The sequence below is a fragment of the Asterias rubens genome, chromosome 1, assembly GCF_902459465.1.
Source record: "Asterias rubens chromosome 1, eAstRub1.3, whole genome shotgun sequence".
NCBI classification, from domain to species: domain Eukaryota; kingdom Metazoa; phylum Echinodermata; class Asteroidea; order Forcipulatida; family Asteriidae; genus Asterias; species Asterias rubens.
The window spans coordinates 17,370,687-17,398,477 of record NC_047062.1 but is presented as its reverse complement, the minus strand read 5'-3'; the positions used below and the strand labels follow the sequence as shown (position 1 = coordinate 17,398,477).

At 38.1% G+C, this 27,791-nt stretch overlaps 1 protein-coding gene across 1 annotated transcript; it reads right to left on the bottom strand.

The window, feature by feature from the left end:
• Positions 1-3: 3 nt before the first annotated feature.
• Positions 4-27,764, bottom strand: LOC117300114 (serine palmitoyltransferase 2-like). The gene is made up of 12 exons (XM_033783814.1): positions 27,118-27,764; positions 21,470-21,640; positions 17,562-17,716; positions 14,343-14,488; positions 11,622-11,746; positions 9,949-10,042; positions 7,441-7,546; positions 6,331-6,550; positions 5,445-5,571; positions 4,863-4,998; positions 4,097-4,226; positions 4-3,125 (listed from the first exon to the last, which is right to left on the bottom strand). The coding sequence occupies exons 1-12, from the start codon at positions 27,373-27,375 to the stop codon at positions 3,009-3,011; spliced, it is 1,785 nt and encodes a 594-aa protein (XP_033639705.1). The 5' UTR covers positions 27,376-27,764; the 3' UTR covers positions 4-3,008.
• Positions 27,765-27,791: the final 27 nt, after the last annotated feature.

Genomic DNA, 27,791 nt, shown 5'->3' with positions numbered 1-27,791 from the left:
AGGGCGAATTGCGTATACCCCCGGAAGTGATAGAAATACTATTTATAGCGCCCTCGCGCTGTCAAAAATAAGGCGCATTGACAGATTATATAATATCAACATTTGGTTTATCGTCAGTCTGCAAACATCACAACCTATATCTGAGCTCCAGTTGGTGTTGCCAGCTACTACAATGGAGGTACCCACACGCTAATACAAATACACTAATTACATAAGTACAATATAACAATTTGGATTCTTAAAAAATACAATTTATTAGACATGCACCACCCAAGTGTATAGCAAATGTGTGTAAAATATCATTTAAGTACTGAATAGCTCTAATGGGAGACTTTTAGACGGTCCTTTTTCACAGTATTGCGCCTGCTCAGACCTACGCAATCAATAATGAGCATGCACGTGCACGCTCAGAGCCGCAAAAAAAGGACTTTTATGTCTGCTTCCGCCAGCGTCTCAAAAGTCTCCTATTACCATAAAGCATGTAATCATTTTCCTGGAAAATTTGCACAAAGGGTGGTGCATCTCTAAAAGAACACTGATATTCATTGTGTCTTATGCAGTGACCTGAGAAAGAGGTCACAACAATTGGCTATTGTAATTGGCCGACTGTATCGTGAGACATCATTTGCAATCACCGTCCCACTCACAGATTCCAAAAATGCTCTCGTCAATTAAACAATAGGGCATTGTCCCGAGGGAACAATGAATCTCTGTTTTACACTGTTTACAACCAGCCTCTGTCAATTCAATGTATTCAATTAATCTAATAAGATAAAAGTATTTGACTCATTTACAGGCGAGCGAGGAAGTACAAAATGACAAAACATATAAATATAATAAAAAATGAATGAATCAAAGAACTACTCATGGAAAACAAGATAACTTTTTTAACTTACAATGGATATAACATAGATAATAAATACAAATAGCAATGAAACAAACTTTCACAATTAATAACATAGAGAAAATATTTTAAGTTAATGTTATGTTACTGCCCGCTATACACACCAAACACCTTGTGACTTAATAAACTTTTTCAAACAGTCTTCTCACGCCACAGGTACTAATCGCATCTTCAGAGTTCGCTCCTCAAAGCGAACAGCAAATTTGAGTCGGAACTCGTCATAAGATGGATTCTAGATGAATTCTGGATATTTACACTAAGGATCTAGATGTACAGAAATACCACTCTGTCGGTATGTCCACACCATTCTAAAGGGCAGACTTAAACCTGGTTCATATTTCCTGCGAATGCGAAGCCAATTTTGACGTCTTATGGCTGTGTTCGCAGCAAATGTTTCGCAGGAGTTGAACACAGCTCAAATGTTGCAAATTATTTGTTTGAGGTTTGTGACATAAAAATATATATCGCATTTGCAATCACAGGAAGTATGAACCAGGTTTTACAAAGAGAAGATGAAATTTTCATCCCACTGTAGTGACCATTAACAGTTTTAGATCTTGCTTTAGATCCAAAACACTGATAAAATTTAAATATGAACAATACAATTATCAGTATGGAATTGGTCTTGTTAAAGAAGATGCAGAATACTCTCTGACTATCCTCTGACTAAAAACAGCAACAACTGGCCTTTATCAAATGTTGCAATATTATTGGTACAATAACACACTTTTTTTTTAATGAACACTAACTAACAATTGATAGTTCATTAATCAGCGCTTTTGTTCATTATAGTGCACTGTATTGACTACTTATTATAAATTGCAAATAAAATTTTAAAGTCCAGCGGTACCATTGCAAAGATTTTAATCATTTGCAAATTACACCCGATGGATCATCGTAAAATTCAATTGAATTGAATATTAAATTATTGAATTGAATTGATAATACTGTTTACTGGTAGCAAAAAGCAACATAATTCAACAAAGATATTTGTTAACACAGCGACCATTTTGTCTTTGAAAAAGCACTTGCAACTTCACTGAAAAGTTAGCCAGTAAAAGAACACCTTTCATATCTTGAGAACGAAGAATTAGCTGTTGCAACAACTTACCAACCAAATGGACAGATGGTATAAAAAGTCCATAAATAATTCATGCTTGGTTGAGCACTGCTCATTGAAGAATAAGTAGCCGAGATCTTGGACAGAATTTTGTGATCTTCAAAAGACTAGCCTCTCACAGATTTGAAGGCTAATTCCTGTGCAACCTAATTGTCACACCCTTTACAAAAGTGAGCAGTTTTCACCCAAGCATGAATTATTTACAGAATTGTTGGTGTCATATGAAAGTCGAGTCCATAAGCTATCCATACATCTAAAACTTTTCCCCAAGAATCATGTACTTTTCATTCGGCAGCCATTTCAAGTGTATAGTTTTTTTTGAGACACTCTTTTCTGTGCTTTTACACAAATTGGTGTATGGGTATAACATCATAATATAGATTGCCTTCTGACAAAATAACGTTAAACGTTCGATAAGTTATCAGTACAGTAATAATTGCAAATATAATCTGTTTTTAAAAACTCAATCTATGTTACACCATCAGGTTTTTGGAAGAGTATCAATTTGTTTTCATCCTCTAATATTCAATAAACACTTGATTCAGCCATCTTGTAAATTTTCCAGCAAAATAGGAGGCCACGTTTTCTATAAAAAACACCCCGGAAAATTATCCACTTTTCATAATATGGGCTTATTTTAATTGCGGCAATTAAATTAAGCAATAGTTATTTTGGGTTTTCAAATAACACTTCCTTAACTTTGATAATATTTCAGACAAGAGATTATCCTTGGAAGGATTGTTACTGCTATGAACTTTTATTTATCAAGTGATAAACAATAGGGAAAAGTGACTGAGCAAAATTTAACTATTGTTGGATTGAACAAAGTAAAACTAACAAAAGATGGATATGAACTTGACACCTCATTGCATTGACTTTCTTTCTTAACTGAAACATTTTAAGTCCGTCACGAATAAATTGAAGACGTCCAGACGTTTGGATATTATCTACACTCTTTTGATTAAAACCTTTTCCTCCAGGGATCTAGGAAAACTCCTCTTCAAATGGTGGTTGGTCGTCCCATTCTCGTGGTGGGGGTTTTGGAAGCTTGGATATCTTGCAGTTCAACATGTCGCCAACCTCATCGATAATATCAAGAGCCTGTTAAAAAGAATTAGGATTGTTTTCTTAAAAAGAAATTCATAACAATACGTCTGGCACAAGTACAAAAACCTGACTTTATTGGTTGCCATATTCAGTAGGCTTTAGGCATTCCGGAACTCATCTTTATATATTTACATTATTATGTTGAACAATCTCAAACATTGGGTGCATTTTTAAAGAGAGTCTACGTCTCCTAGACACATGTATACCGTTGACATTTTTATTTGTGGAATATTATCCCTAAAATGCCCGAGGCAAGGATGTGATAGGATGTTTAAAAGAAACCTGTACTGTGAGCTGAAAGCATGAAAGCTTGAGAGAGCACAAAAGCTTGTGAGCTCGAAGCCTGCTTAAATACATTAATCTTTGGTTTACTCTTGTTATCTCGGGTGTTCTATATGGTTTCATCTTCATGTTTTATGAATTTCATCAAAATGAAGAACAACAAAAAAGGGGTTTGTAAAAAATATAGATTTCTGTATAAAAACAGGGAAATCACATCCCTGCTGAGGAAAAAGCCAGATCACATTATCTGATCTGAAAATGTCTCCATTGCTTTTTAAAGGGACATTACAGAGTTGGTTTTGCTATCAAAAAAGTTGCTGGTGGTGGAAGCACTTTATGTAATCCACCATGTACATAAAGTGACAAACCTGTAACTGTTTGAGATCGATTGACCATCTTGGTCATGAGAGAAAAGTGAAAAACCGATTACAAATTTCGCATTGCATGGTTCCAAAACAAAAATGAATAAAACGCTCACTGAGCGATAAACTCCAAACGCGAAGTTAGATTTTTTATTTCTCATCAAAAATGAAATTTCAGACAGAAATATTTCAAGGGATGTTTTCTACTATCATCATCATTAGACCATGTAAGTTTGATGTAAATCTGTGATCTTCGCGATTTTGTTTTCTTACCAATTCTGTAATGTTCCTTTAACTTATGCAAGGGAACACACAACTTACCTCGTCCAGCATTTCTTTGGTATGAGCAGCCGACAGACAGATTCTTGCTCTGCTCTCCACCAATGGGGTAGCGGGAAACACGCACACAACGATACCGAGACCACGCTTGCGACACTCACGGCTGAATGCACTGTGGAGACAACAATAATAATCCATGCCATAATATTAGTGTTTTACACATAACCGATGAGTGTTTTGCACTGTATACTCAGTGCTTCCAATAGTCCTGTGAAAAAAGCTTAAAACTCGGGTGGGATTTGAATCCATGTCTTTTGCCATTTTAGAGCAAATGTCTTACTAACTAGATTCTGAGCCTGCTCAGTAGATAGAGGCAACTTTAATAAAAGCTGATATTGCCACAATTTTAATAAGGGAATCAATGTGTGGTGAAGAGGTTTTCAACTAGTGGTTTAAACCCAACGAGGCCTGGTTCTTGGAAGTTTTACCGAGACTCGAAAGCGAAGGGAATTTTCTTGTGTCACAATCCGAAAACAGCGCGTACCTGATTGTTTGCGTCATGTAACTTGCTTCACATTTGCTTCCAAATCGAGTATGAACCAAGGAGCATGCTGGATGCAACACATTCCATCAACTAGGACAAAGATTCCTTCATTTTCGCTTGAGCCTTCCAAATTTTGATGGGACTTTTGGGGACTTGATTTGGCCAGGTTATTGAGAAGAGAAAGGATTTTTTGGGGGGGGTGTTACTATTTAAGTCTTAACTTTACAATGTGGGGTGGTTGGGGGAGGGAGAGGTGTTACTTACGGTACTTTAGAAGGTATAAAGATGAGGAGAGGAACAACTGGAGAGTCCTCGTTTCCATAGAAGATGAATCCCAACTCTCTCAAGCGGTAACGGAAATACCTGGTGTTCCACGCCAAACGACTTATACGGTTGACACCTAGTCAGACAGACATAAAATGAAATGGATCAGTTACTGATAGCTAAGTTTCTATCCTGAGTCTCGTTGGCGAATTGGCTCGGCACAAAACAAAGTTTGCAAACTCTAGTCTTAGCAATCAAGATATTTCAAGTGTTCATCAGTTTTATTTTCTGGTTGTGAAGCCAAGGAGTCTCAGAAAAGTTTTAGTTTAAGCAAAGGTGGAAAACCCAGAAAATGTATATCAGGGAAAACCCACGCAATCAAGCAGTGCCCTGGCGGGATTCAATTTCGGGGTCCTAGAGGTGGAAAGTGTGGAAAGAAAACATTACACCAACATGGCTACGTGTTACTGGTGGAAATTCTACTTAATCAAATTATTAATTCAATTCATTTCAAGTAAAAATTTAGATTTATCTCCCCAATGTGGCCTTCAAACTCCGTGGACAAAGGAAGTGTAATCTTACCCACAGTGGTGCCATCCTCTCCCATGATGGTCTTCATGCTAGCTATGACCTGTTTGACCACTGGGGGAGCCATTGGGCATCCGTAGGCAGCGCTGTGTGACTTGGTCCTCACACGAGCAATCAGCTCCTGCAAATAGGGAAAAAAAATACAATAGTCATCATCTGTCATCAACCACTGCTGCAAATTTAAAGCTTTCACGTGCTGAGCTCGCTACATACTTCATGTGTCACAACTCCATACGCCTTTCTTATATTATCGTATGAGGTACGTCACAATGCTAATCCAAAACGAGGCGATGGGCGCAGCCACTGCAAGTGATGGTGGACGTGCGCCCATAGCCTCATTTTGGGCAAGAATTATGACATCATGCATTATTTTTAAGAGAGGCGTATTACACAGGGAATGTTTTTAAGAGTTGAGCACATTTCAAATTGAGTGAGTTTTTCATTGCACATTTTGTGACGTCAAACTCTTGAAAAAAAAACAATTGTTTTCAGACCCACCACAGCTCATAGATTTGTAAAAGTACATGGTGTACTTAACCATGAAAAGGTCAAAGGCCTACATACAATTATCATTAAAGAAGAAATATAAATTTAAATAAGTAAAAACAGCTAAATCTTAGTGGAGTAAATTACATTATGCAAAATAATATTTACATTTCAAAAGAATACCAACTCAGTCAAACCTGGGAATCTTTTCACAAATTTAAACATTACTTTAAAAAAAATGGCCATAATTAGATTGAGTCGGGGAGTATAATGTAGTCTGATCCCTTCCTGGTATCAAGAGAAACAGTATCCATTACTGCTATTGAACACAAGAAACATGACAGAATAAGATGGAATGATTAAGGTCAAATTATCTTGCAGTTTGTCAACCAACCTTGCTGCCAGCCAGGTATCCTCCGCACGCGCCAAAACTCTTGGAGAATGTTCCCATCATCACATCCACATCATCGGCATTGACGCCAAAATATTCCACGATGCCCCGCCCTGTGCGCCCCATCGCCCCTATACTGTGTGCCTCGTCCAGGTACAAGTAGCACTTGTACTTCTTCTTCAGGGCAATGACTTCTGGAAGACGAACCATGGAACCCTCCATGCTAGAAGAAATTAAAGTTGTAATCAAATAATCAATTTGAGACTGAGTATAGAAATACAGCCTTTCCCCCCCCCTGCCAACTTAATTATGCAAAGTTGTAACAGCATCGTTTCTCACATTTAAAGGTGCGCTATCATCGAAGCAGGGCCAAATTTCCTAGAGCTGCTTAAAGGGTGTATGTACTTTTTGTAGGACCAAAAACACAATGTCCACAGATTTACACTAAACTTACACAGTTTGAAGATAATGATAGTAGAAAGCTTCCCTGAAAATTATTTTACGAGCTGATGTGCTGTAGTTTTTGGGTAATGAGTAAAACAATGTCATAAAAATAATTTTTCATGAGACGAAAATTATTTTTAGCATTTACAAACGTATTTTCATTACATTGTTTTACTCATTTCTCAAAAACTACAGCATCTCAGTAAGTAATATTTGAAAGGAAGCTTTCTACTATCATTATCTTCAAACCCTGTAAGTTTAATGTAAATCTATGGACATTTTGAAAAAGTACCCAAATCCTTTAAGCAGAAAAAATCGCTTGTACATTTTCTGCTTAGCAAAAATAAGCAGGATCCGATACCAGTCAGAGCTTGTTGGTTAAGCAGCTCTATCGAATTGGGCTCTGGCCTGTGGCTGTACATGGAATCATGGACTCTCATTCAGTTACTGCATACCTTTGCATGCAGAATGCACCTCCTAAAAATGCATGTCTACCTTTTCTATCATTTTGGGCCTTTGTGTACAAACTCCCCAAAATGGTGGACAAGATAGGTGCAAGTGAGTGCAATGCATGTTGAAAGAAAGGTTCAGTCTAGCAAAGTACCGAAATGATCCTTTGCCAATGACACCACAGCCATTTTAGGAGTGAATTGTCAACCTTTGACTCACCTGTAGATTCCCTCTACCAGGATAAGGATCTTCTTCCAGGGTCTGTGGGAGCGAGGTTGACCGTCCACGATGGCTTTCCTTATAACCGTCTCAAGACTCTCCATATCTAAACGCAAACAAAAACGGAAACAAAACAATGTATCTTAGTTATTTTAATTGAATTTTGTATATTTCTATGAAAAGTCACCCAACACAGGAGGGAAGGGGGGCTCTAAGGTGAAGGCTACAAGATAAAAAGGAGACAATGTCAAGAGAGAGAAGGTACTTGTTCACATTCACCTTAAACTGCAGATAGATTGCAAGATGATGTAAAACAAGGTACAGGTAGGGAGGTCCAAAGTGCAGCAGTACAGAGAAAAAAGCTGAAATACACAAGAACTGGAGATAGGCAGAGGCACAGAGGGAAGATTGGAAGGATGGTATGCTTCACAAACCCAATGATAGAATACATCGCCCTATGACAGCTCGCTAATTTTGGCATACGCAATCAACACTAATTTTTGGCATACACAATCAACACAAATTAAAAAAATATATATATATATATATATATAAATTCCCAAAAAATGTGTGAGATAATTGCAATTAACTGGTGGAAATCACCACAGGGAACACATGTATTACAAAAAGATGGAAAGATAAATCAATGCTTCCGATACAACATTTCATTGGAGCAACATTACTAAAAAAAAAAACTGCTAAATTTTTCGTTTTTTGTTTACCCTCCAGGATTCAATGAAAAAATGTTGCTTAAAATATTTCTGCTTCGCAAAACTTATAAAGCAGGACACCAGCCACAAACTGTGCACACAACATGTTATTTCATTTGATAACTACTGTCCAGTAAGCAAAATACTCTTGTGCTGAGAAAATGTATGCTCTTCAGCAGCCCCGTATGAACTTGGGCCCAGGAATTCAGTCCAATATCTGTATTCATCATTTGTAGCTAAAATCCATTGCTGTAGAGGACTAGCGCCCTCTACTGGCCAAGGCTAGATCATCCCATGTCTATCTGTTGTATTGAATTGTCAGTCCCTCAGTTTGCCCTTATGCAACAAATATTTTGTATAAGTATACCCTGCTCATTGCTGCGTGAACATGTCTGTAGCTCCTGAAGGTCACGTTAAAGTGTTCAGCCAGCCATTAAGCCTTTAGAGACTATTCATTACTGTATAATCATCGCAATACACCCACACATTGCTAATCTTGTTGATTTTTTTGCACTGCTGATTTCAGTTAAAATGTCATGAAAATTTTAATTTTGTATTTGAGATGTAGATTCTATGTTTACATGGGAAACACTGGAAAATGTCAATTCAGTCCCAAATCTTTTCTTTGACACCAATGTTGGCAAAAAAGTTGGTCAAATATTTTGGCCGTTTGCGGCTGCTCTGAGCATTTTGGTACAAGCCGTTTGCAGCCGCTATGGTCTCCATATGGTTAAAAAGTGAAGATTGAGAAATTAACCATGTCAAACATGCACATTGAATCAGCCCATGTACAGCCCAAGGTCTCTCTTGAATAACCCTACCCATCCAACAATCACAAACATGATTCCACTTCGTAATGTTTTGCTGTGGGCTGATTCTACGTTAACATGGGAAACATTGGACAATGTCAATTCAGTCCCAAACCTTTAATTTGACCCCAAAGTGTGAGAATGTTTTTTCCAAATATTGCGGCCGCTCTGCGCATTTGGTACAAACCGCTGTGGTCTCTAAATGGTTAAGTTAGGAAGATTGAGCAGTTAACCATGTCAACTACCCAATTGAATCAGCCCATACAGCCCAAGGTCTCTCTTGAATAACCCTACCCTTATAACACCCACTAACATGACTCCACTAAGTAATATTTTGCTGTGGGCTGATTACTGATACATCACTGAACCCTGTCCTTGCTTTGCATAAACACCAGGTACAGTAACTGTGGCTACAGGTATGCAGTAAAGATTTACCCATAGATTGTCCTTGCTCTATGATTAACCATACGCCCTGTACTGTGGCTGCTTCTTATAAAATAACCCCAAGGGGATTTTGGAAGATTATCATAAATACAGGTTGTTATTCATGATTCCAAGGTAGCTAATAGCTACCCACAACTTCATTACAATATTTATCTTCTTATTAGAATATTTGACAGACTGTTTGCTCTAACAATAGCAAAAGCAGTTCAGGGTTACATTGCACGGGTTACAAAAATACCTCGTTAAAAAACAATAACAATTTTACTATTAATATTTAATCAGTCAGTTTCCCTTGTGGTGGTTTATTACTTGGTGAATAAAAATCAACAAATTTGTTTCGTGTGAATTTCATCAGGGGCTAGTTCGGAGTGCTTTTTTGACAGCTATTTTATGTGACTTTTTCCCAAAATATTTAAATGAATTTGATTACAGTTATTTCTAAATTATTTCATAGGTTATGAAATTGTGACAGGTTGTTTAATTGTGACAGCTATTTTCTCAACAACAAACCATTCTCTAGATTCTGAACACTATGCTGTACCTACCATTGTGTTCAAAGACTCGGACCACTGCACCGGAAAGTCGAGTTCCCAGAACGATAGAGGCGTGGTTGAGCTTGTCACTGACCACAAGACAGCCCTGACAGGAAAAACAAAAGGACAACATCAGTTTTTAAAGACAAGAGAAGTGAAAATAAAACATGTAACACTGTACATAATCAAGATATCACTAACTGATTAATGAGGATCGTACCAATGTATTTACACACTACACACTACATTAATTCTAAGATAAATACTTTTTGATCACTATACAATGAAGACTTGAAAACATTTTTTTTTATTAAGCACTTTATCACAGTCTCAACATAATTTTTTTATGCATAAAATAACAAACCTGTGAAAATTTGACCTCAATCGGTCATCGAAGTTGCAAGATTATTATGAAAGAAAAATAACCCATGTCACACGAAGTTGTGTGCATTTTGAGATGGTTGATTTTGAGACCTCAAGTTCTAAATCTGAGGTCTCGATATCAAATTCGTGGAAAATTACTTCTTTCTCGGAAACTATGGCACTTCAGAGGGAGCCGTTTCTCACAATGTTTTATACCATCAACCTCTCCCCATTACTCGTCACCAAGAAAGGTTTTATGCCAATAAATATTTTGAGTAATTACCAATAGTGTCCACTACCTTTAAAGCACTCATCATTTTGTCCACAAAGTAGACAGAGCTTTGTACGAAATAATAAGACACATTTATGAGACCCCCCCCCCCTCGCAGATGACTCTGAGCACCAAAGGAATCATCAATTTGTTTAAAAAGCAGGCAGAGCTATGAAAGATATACAAGACCAACTTATAAGGTGACCCCCTACTCGCAGGTGAGCATCCTCCCCCTCCTCTCCACCACTTTGGAAGACAAACCCTAACCACCCATCGGGTCGCTCTACATACCCTGCCAAATACATCAGAATGCATCACAGTTGAAACCAAATGCAACAAAATGCAACAAGGGATTTTGTTGCATTGTGCATGCATGTTGTTTATGTTATTAGGACTTATCAAGTTGTTTGCCCTGCTATATAATAATAATATCGAAGTCTTTCAGAAAGATAGGTTATTGCAGTGATGGATTCTGAGACCCAATTATGTAGCACTCATAAGGGTTTACAATGCTACGGCGCATTAAGCAGCCACAACCAGGAACACCGGGGCGAACCCCTTCTCTTTTCAATAAGTGCACTGGGTTCTTTTACATGCGTTACACAACACATGGGACCGACGGCTTTAAGTCTTATCCGAAGGACGAAGCAATGGTTTAGTGTCTCAAGGACACAAGTGTCACGGCTGGGGATTTGAACCCACACTCAGAAACACCAGAGTTTGAATTTGGTGCTCTTAACCGCTCGGCCATGACACTTCCAACAGTATGCACATAGAGTGTTGTGGTGACTTGGCTTTATTGTACGGACCGTGAACTCTGCAAAATGCACCAAAGTTGACTGCCAATTACAACAATATGCAACACCAATATGAAGTCACTTGCCTGCTGAATTTAACAAATTCAGTCAAAGAATGACACCCGAGTTGACTGCCGAATGCAACAGATTACAGCATCTAATTCCATTTGGTGTGTATTGTTGCATTTAGAATGGTAAGGGTTTTAGTATACAAGGTACACCACTGATGAGAATATAAACAGTCTACTACTCACCTTCCCAACTAGAGAGGGAATGTTCAGGGCGTTGGTAGCAAACCCCATGGCAAACGTAACAGCATCCTCCTTACCAGTGAAACGGGTTACCAGGCGGTCCAGCTCAGAATGGATAGCCAGGTTTCCTGAAGGCAAAACAAAATAGTACACATTGATAAATGCTGAGACCGTAAAGGGAAGCAGACAGTCACTTAAATGTAAGCTTGGTGGACCTTTGATACTGCAAAAAAATTGCAAAGTATGCTCCATGAATTGACCCAATTCACCTGACGTCATCATCAGAATAATCTTGGATGCGCCATTTTGGTGGTCAATGTCACTGTGCTTTATTCAGTGAAGTGCTCATTTTAGGCAACTTGGCGCTTACAAGTAAACCTATTGCCCACCAAAATGGTGAGCATGGCTCAGTCGCCGCGTGTGACGTGCGTTCAAGGGGTCAATATCACAAACCATTTCATAGTTTCATAAGTCCTTCCATGTTTGTTTTCCTATACCACATCAATCATTTAAGCTGAAATTTATGAGTCTCTGGTGTCATAACATCGTAAAACATATTGAGTTACCCAATGGAAGATACTGTAAATTTCAATAATAAAGAACTACTCCAGAATAAAGTCTATTGAACTCAATTACTCCAAGCCAATAAAACTATAAAAAGCCAACATTAAGCCACGATTTCTGTATGAAAGCTGTATGAATGCTGTATGAATGCTGCATCAATAATGTACATATACTGTACATAGGGCCTCTCTAATGAAGAGATGTAAATGTTGATAAATTCTAGGTTACATATAAACTTGCAAAGACCCAACTGCACCTTTTGTAGACTTAACAAATCTTTGATTTTCCCTTTTTTTCCAGAAACAATTTTTACTATAATGTAAATCATTGAGAATTTATTTATCTGGGGGGGGGGGGGGGGGGGGGTAGCAATTCTATTTTAAGATTCATGAAATTTTGCAGAGTAACTAGAGAAAGAACACAGCCCTAGTTATCTATGACCCCAATCCCTGACACAGTTAAGACCTGGAACTTCATCTTTGAAAGGACAAGGTCATTTTCATTTTGCAAAGGGCTTTTCCATTGGAAAAACATAAAAAGGAAAATCTACAGGGATTTTTTGAAAGCACACCAAGGCCAAGGACCAGGGCAATAGACCTTTATCATGCTGTCACCATCTTGGTCAAGTTCCCTGTTTCCATAATGGTAATGTATGCTAACATTCATTGCGCAAACATGGCACCAGACTATTATTTCATCCAACCTCAGTTTGGTTACAATGAGTTGGAATGGAGTAAAATCAAGATGGCCACACCGTGATAAAGGTCTAAAGAGGGCATAGTCTGGGTGTAATACTGGGTTTGCATTTATAGTCAAAACTGTCCGCTACCACCTCGTCCAAAACAGTTGTGTACATAAATATTCAGGTTTTTTTCTTAAATTATAAATAATGGCTTTCAAAAATTTAACCTGGGGGTAGACGACGGGCATGAATATGCAAACCAACATTAACATCTGTTCAAACCAGACAGGTTGCATCATCTCCAACAGTTTGAATAGACAAACATGCACAAAGATCACACAGGAATTCCATGGTGTTTATAGACTGGCCGTACTGTTGTTCCTGCATGAACACTGCACTACAAATACGACAATACCACTGAACATCTGATCATGCACTACAGCCATGGTTCAGTGTGCAGTGTGTGTGAGTTATCAAGAACAACGAGTGTACTACTGGTATTGGCAGTGATCAGGTGATGATTGTGTGAGCCACTCAGAAGGCTAGAGTCATGCAAGGAAAGCATGCACTCAGCCAACTTAGGTACAAAAGCATTGAACAGCATGCTGGGTTTTTGTCCTGTGTGAGTGAATCTCTGACACTGACAGTTTAATGTGTACAACTCTATTTCTACCTCCATGGTTAATTAGGTATGACTGTCTGAAAAAAAAGAAAAAAAACACGCAACCAGCAATCTGAATATTTCTTATTTTCAAAGCAGTCGTTAAAACATTAACCACTCCTGATCCACCCCTGAACTTAGCATGGTATGAAGTACATAAATGTACTTTTATATTCAAATATGTATCACTGCCCCCCCCCCCTTTGCAATGCAGAGCTTCAATATTTTACAACAGACCAAAGGCTCTGGACCAGGGAATTTAGCTACAGGTCCACCAGCTCATGAATACAACAACAACACAGTTTATTTATTTTCATGCTGCCACAAATAAGAAAACCAAATAGAATTTGATTATATAACTTTTTGCATGTATGTAAGACATATTATTTTAACTGTCTTGTTTTGTAAAAAATTGTTCAAATGTTGACTTAGAGTCTAGTAAGTATCTTCCAATTCTGTTCAAGTCACAAAGTATTCGTACCATAAATAAATATATATAAATACGTGTTAAGCTCTTTCTCATTTAGATTCTGGGTCGATATAACAAAGATAGTCCCAACTTAGGACTAGTCCTAGGACTCTTTAAAAGTAAATCCACCCCTGGTCTTGTAAAAACATTTCTGGTCTGGTATTCATTTTGAGCTTTATAGAAGCCCTGCGGCCTTGTGGAATTTTACCCTAAACTCAAGCCCTGCCACGCACCCCAATGTACCCAAAATACACCCCAATATTTCTGTTAAAACATTCATGTAAGATATGTAGAAATGTATGTGAAATTGGATCAATTGCAATGATTCCTACTAGATCTAACCCATACCGAGTTCTCTTCTTGGACTGCATATCCCCGATCCGTATTCTTTAGTTCCCCTTTCCACCATCTGAGATCTGGCTCCAGTGTTTTCGGCAAATCCAAGATAGTTGTAGGATCCGAGGTTGATACTCCTTTTTGTTCTTCCGGTTAGACTGCAAGCGAAAAAATGACAACAAACAGGAATGAAACAACTGAAATCACTTAAAAAGAAGAAAAAAAAAACATGGGTTAGAGCCTCACACAAAATGCATAAAACCACTGCTGCAAACTAATTTAAAATGCATAGAAACTGTGTTTGCAGAGCAGAAATTGGTAGCTAAACTGTGCATGTTCATGTCACAAGGGATGGGGGAGGGGGTCGAGGTCATTGTTTACTTTTGCTTTTCAGACGTAGATATTGTCTTCTTTTGAATATTTCGCTAAGCACCACATGTTCGCTAGAAACAGCCATTCTGGTAAGAATAAATACGTAGGTTACCTGCCAAATTTGTATGTAAGTTTATATAATCTTGGGTTGAACAAAGAAAAATTGAATATAAAATGATTTGAACCAACGACCTCCAGAATAATGTGCTGACAGTTTAACAAATGAGCTACATGTACTCTAGACCTAATGTTGGTGGTCTCCATATTTTTGTCATTCATTACTCAGGTGAGGGGGGGGGGGACGGGAAGTAAGAAGGAATCAACCGGTAACTGCCATAACCAGGGATTATCACCCAAACATATTATTTAAGTTCACAATAAGTTTATAGTGTCAGTGGAGGATAGATTTGAGGTCAGTCACTCCACATCAGACCACATTCATCAATCAAAAATTCAAGTGGCTTTAGTCATTAACCGTGTATTGTGGCAGTATTCCACTGGGTATTTTCATCCTCCTTTCCGACCATTGCACGCCAGCAACACAATAATATATCGCATACTCGTTGGTCAATCAAAACGAAGGATTCTAGCTTGCTGGATAATATGTGTTTACAGGTACACAGTTTATGTGTACCTTAGAAAAATTCAGTGGTGTTAACATACAAAACCACGTGTACATTCAAAATAATTTACATTTTTGTTACAGACAACTCTAACTTTCTCCATTATAATGGAAGATCATGAATGCAATTACATGTAACATGTCAGGCTTTGTACAAAGTCTTAACTGATATTATCAGCAGCTTATCTGTTTGGAATTACACATCAGGCAGAGATCCATGTACACGCATTGTATTTCATGATACCTTGCAAAAGAAATTGATAAAGCGAACAATACTTAATCTGTTGATAATGTTCCAAGGCTCTCCGCCTGAATCGCTTATGTTTGTATTTGATAAGCGTGTCAATATTGGCAAAGAGACAAGATTGTCCTACATGGCCGAGTGGTTTAGAGCATCGAATTCAATTCATCGGAGTGTAAGTTCGAATCCCTGTCATGACACTTGTGTCCTTTTAAAAGCTTAATGTAACTGTAGTTGCTTCTCTTCAGCCAGGGGTATAAATGGATACCTGCAAGAGTAGAGGTTGATATTGTGTATGAAAAAGCCTTTGGAGTGCCCTGGCAACTCGGGCTGAAATACGCTCCCCAGGGAGTTAAAAGAAAGATTGCAGGAATGTAACTTGCCCAGTGACCAGGGCACTAAAGTGGATTGATACGGTTGCTGTAATTCGGCATGTTATGAATCTAGCTCCCAAGCAGCACATCATGTAAAATTACTTCACACTTTAAAGCGATGGAATCCTTTGGTAATTGTCAAAGACAAGTCTTCTCACTCATATCAGAGTCATAGAAAATGAAGAATCAAGTATTGACTCAAAACACAGTGAATAAGATAAACCCATTATGCTGTTCTATTTCAGTGACACTTTACACAGCGATATGAAGGCATGTTTTATCTGACCCGTAGGCCTAATATAAAAAAAAAAGTAATAAATAAATAAAAAATTGTACAGGTTACAAGGTTTGACCTAAATACTGTGTGGTCTTTTTCAGGCTATTTTAAAACACATTACCAATTTTCTGAGGGAAAAGGTTAAAAATCTATAATTATATTGGAAATCAATTTGGACAAGGGACGAACACCATGCCCGAGCACGAATACTCATGTCCATTCTACAAATATTCTTGGATTCCATATTAAAACTGCTCCCCCCCCCAAAGGCTTCCGTTTCCATCTTGTAGCTTGACAAAGGACTGCTGACTAACGAAGGAATGTTAACAAGATTAGGTGCTTCAAAACTGCACAATATCCACGCAGCGAGAAATATCAACAACAAAAAAGGATTCTAATTCAATCACAGTGCGTGTAGACCACTGTAGAGCGCAGATATTAACATGCATTAAATCTAAGATGACAGTGTGTGTGCATTCCGTGCAATCTCAAAGCATCTTATCATTTCATAGCTACAGTTCCTTTTATTGCATTTTAAGTTGTTTGATAATTTGATAGACTGCGGAACAGTGTGAAAGCAGGCATTAGATAACCTCAGTAAGAATGGCAAACTGGACTGATTTTATAATGCCTATTTTTCATCGCAACAAAGAGAACTTGGAATGGTGGCCTTACTTCTGAGTGTTTGTAATATAAACAAGTGTGTAGATCAAGATCTGTATAGATTGATACGAAAGCTTGGCCGCATCTAAAATAAAACGATTTCAGCTATGGCTGTCGGCTCAAGAGACAAGGTTAAAGAATAGGCCCTTTCAATGATCATCCAGTCATAGCCACTCTTGAAGCCATCAATTCATAAGCCGTATACATGCGGATTAAGATACAGTGTACCTCTAGTTTCTCTGACAGTAGTACTGAGGATACAATGTAATTTTCTCCATTTTATCTCAAAGCATGACAGGAAAAGGGTCTAAAAAATAACAACAATTTGTTTGTTTGTATGATCTTCCCAAGAAGGGAACTTTGGAAAGATCCTACAAGGGGAATAGAAACGCCAAGCTGGCAACATCCAATCTCTCAAACATTGGTAACGTCTATGATTGGTAACTTATAATGCACAATCAATAAATTGTGATTCAGTAAAAAGACAAAAATCCTTGTTCTAGCCTTTGTGAAATAAGTGATTAGCTTGGCCGAATTCAAACCCAATAGCTTGTGATTGCAAGTCCAGCATTCCAACCACTTTGACCGTGGTGAATTAGGACAGAACTTTCAAATTCACAACAATCTAAGTGGCTTTATAAAGCACTCAATTCCTGAATACTTTTTTTTATAGAATACTTACTTGAGAGTCCAATTGTAATCTGGGGTTGAGTACTCCATGATGTCAATATTGGCACCAGGCATACCGGCGATCGGTACATGGCCGCAGTCCCGGCCACGCATGTAGATGTTCCGCCCAAAGAAATTTACAAAATCTGAGAACAGAGGGACAAAGTTCTGTACGGATAGAAGAAGAAAGAAAAAGAAAGATTTAATATTTATAAAGGATTTTTAGCACTGTTTCTTGCATTTAGAAACCGCTACTGAGCAACTCAGTAGCAACTCATTCAAAAGAAATGATTTTTTTTAGAGAGGGAAATAAACACTGGTCACCTACATGTACAGAAGAACATGCTACCAACTTTATGGCTCTGCAAACCGTAATCAAAGAATCGCGCTTACGGAGCAATAAATTCCGCGATTACATCAGGGCCCAATTTCATGGCTCTGCTAACCGCCGAATTCTGCGCTTACGATAGCGATTCCCTGCTTACGTGCAAGCGCCGAATTTCTGCGCTAGCTTCGTAAGCCTAGAATGCCTAGTAACGTGGAGTACGCATGCGCAGAAGCCAAAATTCGCTGCTAACCCGTGAAATACGCTTGCCGTAAGCACAAAATTCCCTGCTTCCGTAAGCGCCGATTCTGTGCTTACGGTAAGCAGAGACATGAAATTGGGCCCTGGCCTTTTGCACAAGTAAGCAGGGAATTGTTACTCATGTGCACTTATAACAAGAGAGGCATTCTTCGCTTACACAGCGTGTGCGTACTTCACAAATTACTAGGCATTCTTTTCTTACACAGCTAGCACAGAAATTCGGTGCTGGGACAGTAAGCAGAAATTGGTGATCATAAGCGCAGAATTTGACAGTAAGCAGAGCCATTAAATTGGGCCCAGATTGCTTTCACCTTCACAGAAAGAGCTGGTGAAGCCCAAACTAGATCATGCTACACATGAGTGTGACCGTGGGACTAATGCTAAGACCACAAGACAACATTCTCAATGAGTGCCTCATTAGCAAACAGGACAGTGGCATCGTTAGTCTGGCCAGCTGTTGCCCAATTACGACACGATGATGGTTGGGCATGGACCTAGACATTTTGGATTTGTTGTCGCACACGAGAGAAGAGAATATCTTTCTTAAATACACAAAGCAGAGCTGAAAAAGTCACGCGTCAATTGTACTACTGTCTTCTTTTTGAATTATTAATTAGTCTTATTTTAATCCAATGCATCAAGGATTCCATTGAGTTGTAAAATTGCTTATTAAAATCAAACAAACATGTTCACGTTATTTTACTTTTTATTATTATCAAAGGTTAGGGCCTATCACCACAAAACAGTTATAACTAATTACAGGAGGGGCTATTAAATTATAAAATGTTTTTAAAAAAAGACACATTTTATTCTAGTGTTTGTTTTATTTGTTAAAAGTCTCCCACCAATTGTGATAAATTGCCGATTCCAGGAAGGGCTGAAAAATATAAAAATGTATATGTAGCATTAACATTACATGTAGCATTAAGCACCTGTTGTAGCCTATACTGCAATGTTATAGCAAATAAAAAAATGTAAGAATTTGCATTACTTTTATCATACGTAATAGTGGTTTATTTAGAACAGTGCAGAATATTGGTATTAGGCCATTTTGAGAGTCAATGAACATGTACCATTGCATTGCATGTAGTCAGTGTAGTGTGCGTTTTTTTGTAACAGCGTTTGCACCACAAAAAGCAAGGACCAGATACTACACCTTTACACTTTTTTTAGTGGGAAGGAAACAAGTTCGAAGGTAGCATATATTGCATGAATGCTTAGCTCCAAATTATTACGTCATACCATGGTGACAGATTGGGTTTTTTATTTGTCAAGAACCATGACATGTGTTCGTGGTGTGATACAAAGACGCATGCTAATCATGGCTAAGGATGCCCACTACGCATGACACACAGAGTTTTGAAAATGAAGTTTAAGTATCCGAAAATACATGCATTTTTTATTTGTTTTCAAGAGGCCGCGAGACCCTAAAATATTGAGTTTTAAAATTTATTTGTAGCGTTAGCCTTGGTTGCAATTGAGGACTTTTTTCAGCACAGTGAGTGAGTTTCTTCCTAGATTATCACAGAGCAAGGACATACAGTTACATACCTGTCCTTGGTTAAATTTCCTTACCTCCGAGGTCATACCATAGCTCCATGATGGTTTATACCATGGAGAAAGGAAATGTCCTCCATGGTTATAGCATGGAGTTGTACAACCATGTCATTAAAAAGTAACCCAAGGACACTGTTGCATAAGCACTGCAAAATTACTGCATAGAAATTTGAGAAAATGAACCCAAGTCCTGGAAACAAGGTTAAACCATGGAAGGATACATAGTGGTAAAATTACGGTCATTGCCTTAGTAACTTCATGCCTACAACAAAACTTAGCATGCCCACATATCAAAGGTAAGAGGGCTCAAAAACCAAAAAATCTAATTCAAGATTAAAAAATGGAAGGATGTAGCAAAATTTGACGAGTTCAAACTTGATGCTTTGTAGGTCTTTGAGGCATAGATTGAAAACTAGGTTGATTGCAGAATTTAATGATGAACCGTCCTTGCTCTATGGATGAACAAACAGGAATACATACCAGCGGCCCAGACAAAACCTTGCCGAATCGCATGACTTAACTAACCAATAATGCATTTAAATGCTTGTGATCTAATGGGTTTATAAAGATTCAATAGAATCTGACAGCATGTTGCAAAATGATATATTATTGCAGGGATATATAAAAAAGCTCAACTTGGGTGGGTCAGTCGGGGGTTTTCTTTCCTCACCTTATGCACCTTGCTTGAAATTTGAATCCCTTTTGGGGCACTTCAAGTTAGCACTATGTGGGGATTGGGTTTTCAATCTTACTGATTGCATAGGATTTCCCCATGTGTCTGGAGATCTCTATGGTTTTCCTCCCAGTGGGATCGGGGCCTTTGCATGCAATGGCCGAAACATTTATTTTTGTCAAAAGGGCGGTGCAGAGATAGGGGAACGAATGAAGGATGTAAATGAAGACGACATTCATAGCTGCATCGTGATAATGGCCAATTCAATCCAACTTTATCACTCACTTCGGGAATTCAACAAATACTCTGTAATTAATTAAACTATTCCGTCAGAAGGCTCAGCTCAGCCTGCAAAGAACTTCAGTATCGGATTCCTTCCACTTCGGAATTTAACAAGGGGCTGCTCATTCAGCAACAAAACGTAGTAGACGTGGCTTCTACCTAGATGTATTTCATCAGACGGTCCTATCACTCACATCACTTTGCAAAAATGTGGCATTTAACCTTTCACCGTACTGTTTTCTAAAATTAGCCCAATGATTCAGTCTGTACACATTGCTGTGTACAAACCAATGTCCAATGCATTCATAATTAGCAAAACAACATTTTAAAATTCTTTGTGGTAATGTTGCGAGTCTAAAGATTAACTTATCAGAAAGATCTGCTTCAATGTTCTTGTCAACAATGGGTATTTTTTCAGCCTGAATGTGAGAACTGTACCAGGGATGGGATTTGGCGAATGTGCAAATTTCTGAGAGTCGCTTCTTTTTTATTTCCCTTAAAATGCAATTGGTGGAGAGATTGCAGCACTTTCGCCAGCCCCTGTGCATATCAAATAATTTCTGCAGTTTACATTCTTCGGGTTTACATGGTAGATTAGTAGATTAATATGTACAGTAGTTATCAAATGAAAACAAAAATAGGAATAGTGACAAAATAGGGAGACCACCAACATAGGGCTAGATGGCCGACATTAAACATGTAGCTACATGTAGGTTGGTAGAGCGCCAGCACATTAATCAGGACGACTTTGGTTCAAATCCACTCCAGTGTAAAATGCCATGGTGCCCTTGCCCTTTCAAAAATGAAGCAAAAAACAAATTACCTTGAGTTTAGGGGATTCTTTTGCGCCGGGTGATTTCAGGATTCCTATCCTCCATAAATGTTCCTTGATGTAACCCACAATAATCAGGACCATGAAACCAAAGTAGGTGATCACAGCAACGTGGAGGGGTGTCTCTTCAAATGTTTCATGGAACTTGCCACGACCCTGGGCCTGCAGAAAATAAAAAACAAGGGGTGAGAATTAATGTTTCCTCTGCATTCAAGCATTGTTATTTTGATTTAAGCATCTTTATTTCCAAGTAAAATAGGTAATCTTCAAAGTATGCTGAACTTGTATTTGATGTTGTTGCACATTGGCAACACTGAATACCTGCATACTAACCTCCCCCCTCCAACCCCCCTCCCCAACCCCAGAAAAACGGCCCTATCGAAATGGAGGCCGGAAAAAAAAAAAGAGCTGATGAATGACACACATTTGGATAAACTTAAGTTGAGATTGTCAGATGTAACAGTTTCTTCAGATAAAGTGAACCCAGCCCCTTTAAGAGGATGATAAATCTTTATTCAAGTACATGAGAGTAAGGAAACTAGCGAAAAACTAACCCCTTAAAATTCTAATACTGTGCAAATAAGTAGGATTTGAAACTTTGTATGGTGGAAATAAGATATAGAGGAGTTTGCGGTAACACCATGTAACAACTATCTCTAAATGAGTTGGGGTGGTTCTGAAAAGAACGGTTGGTTTAACTCGACGTTTCGATCAGTATGCTCTGATCGTCTTCTGGAGAATGCTGGACAGTGCAAATAGTAAGCCCCTACATGTACACATGTAGGCGTACATGTAATGATACCGTAGATTAGTGCCACAGGATGTTTTACTCTCCCCGTTGGACTTTAGGAAGACAGGATACTATAGAACGGGAGAAGCTTATGTTCACCTGCTGTGCAACAACTGAAATCTAGATTTTCAGTTCGAAAGCAATGCAGGGCTATGCTCTGTATTAGTTTGCATACCAAAACAGCAGGGTTTTCCCCATGTACAAGCTAGCATCTGGGCGATACACATAAATTGCGGCCAGTATTCAAAACAAATGTTGTGAGTGCGCCCGTTAGGTCTTGGTTTGTGATTGGGGAAATATTACAATTAATTGTGCTTGATTTAAACAGTTCACCCACTTAAATATTCGTTTAACCCATGGAGCAATAACTCCTCATACTCTATAACGACATTAAAATCTAATGAAACTGATGTGAAGACATGATAGTGTACAATACCTCATGATGCCCTGACTATTTGTGTCCAAATAAATTAAGCTTACATAACTTTTCAAGATTTGGCTAAACCACTTGTGTAAGGACTCTCTAGACCAAACTGTCTTAACAATTGGAGCTCTACGACATGACCCTGGACTGCCAGTGTTATGACATAAACACATGTTTACAGCACTGTACATTGTACATGTGCTGTGTATGTTCATTATGCAGCTTTAGGCCATTGTAACCATAGAGCTTGCTTCACATTTAAAGTAAAGTACTAAGACCAAATTGTTGTAGTCATTGCTTTTGTCATGTCATGAACATGAAGGTTTTTTCAATAGGAATACCTGGAATTACATGGAATCCCTGGAGGCGATTTTTTACATTCCAGTACTGATACACGTAAGGTTACCAAACATTATTGTTTAATTTTAGTCTGAAAGCTTAGCCCTACTGGTTCATACTTGAACCACTTTATCTGTGAAATATTTCCCTCTGAAATGAAGTCATATTTGAGAAAACTAAAATAAAAATGTGTGGGACAAGCTGAAAAACCTGTTACCTGGGGTCGATTTCACAAAGAGTTAGGACTAGTCCTTAGTCCTAACTTAGGACTAGTCCTAGGAGATATACAAAATGTGTGGCTAGTCCTAAGTTGAGACGAGTTACTCGTCTTAACTCGAGATTAAGACTAGTCTTACATGTAACTCTTTGTGAAATCCACCCCAGGTCCCTGACACACCCAACATTCTATCAATAGCCAAATGTACTGCACCATGCATGGACATCATGGACACCTGGATGCACTATTGAATACATGTTCTGAGCATACATTGTAGCATGCATCCCATAGCTTACACAACCATTTCCCAACCTCATTGTGCATAATGTGTCAACTGTCACCAAACTGGCAATTGGATTTCAATATAACCGTGCATTTAACCATGGACTCCTACCTCCATGATTCCTGGAAAATAAACAATAATGTCCCAGTCAGGCATCTCAAGTGGGCTTGGATAATTTATTTGTTAATTGGATTTGTTTGTTTGCTGTCAACTGTGTAGTGTTAACTGATTACATGTAGGTGTTTTAAAGCCTGTAGAAGCAAAACCTGGTACAATGGCCTGGGTACTGCTGAGTGCCCCTTGTTAACTTGAATATGGCTAAGAATTGTGGGCATACCAACTCACCAAAACTACAATTGAATTCATTAAACCTCCACATGCAAAGTTTTGAATCCTAAACATAATAATTGTGCACCATATGTGGGCCTACAATAATGTAAATTAGCTTTTATAGTTCTGATTAGAATTAATTTTATTTTATCATGCAATTCACTTCACAGGACTTGAAATGATTTGTTTTTTTGGTATGCTACTATTTTTTACTAAAATTATTAGAATTGTGCCTTTCTGCTGACAAATAAAACAAGGAAATTCGAGAAACAAAACAAATTCTGCAACACATTTTACTAACACCCAACACGCACAAATAGGCCTTATAATAATAATAATGCATTTATTATGCGCCATCTATCCATTTTGAATCATTTCGGTTTGATTGAACATCAAATTAATATCAGTGAAGGGAAGGCGGGTCGATGATTTTTTAACATGCATAACTTTTATTTTGGATTTTACCAAAACACTAGGGAATTTTCAAATATTTATTAATAATAAGGTTGCTATAAAAATGGTTGACAGCTTTTGGTAACGGCTTATATCGTGAATTACATGTATCCAGTTTATTCCACTACAGTTTGACAGTTAAACAACGCACAGCACATGTAGGATTGGAGCAGTATTCGCACAAGGCAATTTGCACAGTAGTCTAGTCTAAGATACATTACGTAGTGGTCACTTGCTTCATGAAACGGCTGTTGATGTTTTGTTACATCACAGTACACACCCATTTTATAAGTTGTCACAGCCTATTGTGAACCCTTACTTGTGTGTGCATAATGAATGACTGATGAATAATTAAACATGTCAGTTACAAAACATCACCTGACCCATTCAATGTACTGCCTACTACGTATTTGGAATGGGCGTTTTGCATATATTGTAAGCTTTGTAAATCCCACATAATTCAGCTATGTGCTGCCAGTTAGATTTTGTCAACTAAATTAAATAAATATATACACACGTACATGTAGTGCCAGTTTTTAGCTCTTTTGAAAACCAAGACAAGCCAATTTTATAAAAGAAGAACTCAACCAGTTTTAAACCTGGCATAATAAGTAACTTCTGTGCACAAAACTAAATATACATGTATTCTACTACACACAAAACTCCTCACATAATGTTCACTGGCACTGTTTTTGTTTTAGTACACAACACCCCCCCCCTTACCCCTCCCTCTCTTGTTTGCAGTGACCTTGGTCCAAAGTAAAGAATGTTTTTAAAACAACATGAGTATTTAGGTCGCCCGTTCCCAGAATTAATAATACCTTATAACAACAAGACTGTCACAGACAATCAGCTGTTTGTTTTTAGTGAACATCCTTGCTTTGGATTATTAGTCACCCACCATGAACTGATGGCCTGATTTTGGTAGTCGGGGTCACAGAGAGTTAAGGGGATGTTGTTAAAAACATGAAGAGATGTAACTTCATATAGTAGAAACATGTTTTTAAATATTTCAAGGCAGGAATGACTAAGTATTACACCTTTTTATGGCCTATTTGACAGGAACACAATCAATCTATAAAATTCAATAGTTTTGTTAAATTGTATCGATCCAAGCAGGATGTCTTTATTTACAAGGAAATGGAAGTTTATGCTAATGTGCAGTGTAGGATTTGCCATCTTGAATTGACAAAAGAATGGTATTCCTGGTCTCAAAATCTGTTAGTGTGAACGAAGAAAAGTTGACTCAGAAAGCAGGATTTGAACCTGTGACCTCCGGATTATCATGCGATGCTCTACCAACTGAACTGTGTTGCCATTGCCCTAGATCTTTGTTTTTGAGTGCCAATCAGGTTTTTATTAATTGCAAATCAGGCTTTTCTGAAACTTTTTATGGAAATGGTATAATTGTTGTGTTAGACTTGATTGACTGATGTTCTATCCAGCTAACTAAGTACACAGTACAGATTACATGGCCAGCTTTTTCCCTTAAAAGTGGTCCACTGGCCAACTGCCATTTAAAATAGCTGAGGACCAGTCAGAAATTGCTCCAAGTGGTCCAGCTGGCTAGTTATGGTTTAAAAAGCATCCATCAAGTATGTTAGTGACAAGCTGGGGAACTAGTGACATAACAAGCTAAGCTACTAGTCCTGATGGCTTCAGTCACAGAGCAAGTAGAGAAAGAGGACAAACTCTGATGGCGTTGTTGGACATGATCACATCACTTTACTAGAGCGGATTAATTAAAAATAAGTGACCTCAGCATCTAAAAATTTCACCATTTAAATATGGGCCAAAAACAATCTGCATTTAAACAACAATTGAGCTGTAAAGCCATCAATTATGGAACAATTTCCTCAAACATTTGATGTTAACTCAAATTTTGTCACACTCTCAGTCTCATTGTTAATTATTGACATTCTGTAAAACACAACACTACCAAGGACTGGGTAGTTGGTTTTATCAGGACTATCAACACAGCTCAACTCAACACAAAAGTAAAGGTTATTTTAAGATAGACCCAGAACTGGGGCACAGTACTTCTTTGACCGTACTAGTCCAAGTACGATTGTAGGTATGTCCATTTATTTTAAAGAGTACCGTGCTCCAGTTTATGGGTCTACCTTTTGTGTTGACTGTGTGTGGGCTGTGGTGCTATCAATGTATAATACACAATAAACGTCGTTAGTTATGATGAAATTATTACTCATTTGCAGATTATATCACCACAGCACCGGAAAGCTCACTGTCAAGGACGAGATAATTGGATAATTTACTTAATTTTAATAATTAAGACTTTTAGCTAAAGAACAGTTTTTTTAAACAATGAAAAACTGGAATTCATTAAATTTATACTTAAAAAAGTTATTTCAGAGAGGGCTTGGACTTATTATCAATAATTACAATGCCGACATTAATAATAATAATTAGTATTATAAATAGTAATAAAAAAGAGTTGGGGGATAAACGAAGATAATTTAACAAAATATAAAGAACGGGGAAAGGAAAACCAGGCACAGCACAGCTCCCTGTGCTAAGAAAAAGATTCTACCTTCACAACCAGAGCAGTAAACATAGCCAACAGTTAAAAAAAAAAAAACCTGTATACAAATTTCCCATTCATTAATTTGTTTATGTTTATTCTTTTCATTGTTACTCCATGGAGTTATTCCTCCATGGTTACTCAACCCTCAGGTCCAAATCATTACTACAGTCAAATGAATACTACTCCCATCTCCCATATACACAATTGTTTCACGTCTTTATAATGTATAATTATAGGCTAACTGACTGACAAACTTACCTGCTCAGTAGCATCTTTGGATTCTTGGTGAGGTTTATTTGTAACCGCGGATAAGGACGGGCTATGTCCATTGGCACAACCGCCATTCTTCACTGCATCTCCTCCGGCAGAAGCAGCGTGATGAACGCCATTCAACAAGACGCCGTTTGCCGTCCCGTTCTTCGGTGAGGTTTTGTCCATGATCCCATTCGCCGTCTTCAATCCGACGTGTCCATTCTCCCCGGATGAGGGTTTTGCCAATGTTGTATTGACCAACATTATTTTGTTTATGCGATGAGACTAAATAAAGAGATACTGGTTAATCTTTCACTCAACTCCCGATGGTGTGAAAGGGACGACTACTGTCGGAGTCGAGGTCCCGAGCTATCCCCGACGGATGGGCGGGCTGTGGGTGTTCGATCCCCACAACTAAGAAGTGGGAGTTTACGACAACCCCACCACAAGAGTCCACACAAATACAGCCAAAATTTGTTCCTACTTGCACCAGGAACACTTCATTTCTCGAATCTAAGAAGTTCCATCCACACGGTTAATTGTTACTGCAAATGTAGAGCAATGGGGTACGGTATGAGCAATTTTGCAGGCGTTCTCTCTTTGGTCGGGCGAGGATATATATCGGATGATTGATAGACTCGACTACTTTTGCTTTTGCGACGCGTCGCATGGGATTGGAT

What these genes read in the sequence shown, in the direction of transcription:
- LOC117300114 (XM_033783814.1), bottom strand. Translation starts at nt 27,375, where the DNA reads ATGTTGGTCAATACAACATTGGCAAAACCCTCATCCGGGGAGAATGGA. An exon ending in CCAAAGATGCTACTGAGCAG is followed by an intron (nt 21,641 to 27,117) that starts GTAAGTTTGTCA and finishes TATTTTCTGCAG; the next exon opens with GCCCAGGGTCGTGGCAAGTT. An exon ending in GATTACAATTGGACTCTCAA is followed by an intron (nt 14,489 to 17,561) that starts GTAAGTATTCTA and finishes TTTCGCTTGCAG; the next exon opens with TCTAACCGGAAGAACAAAAA.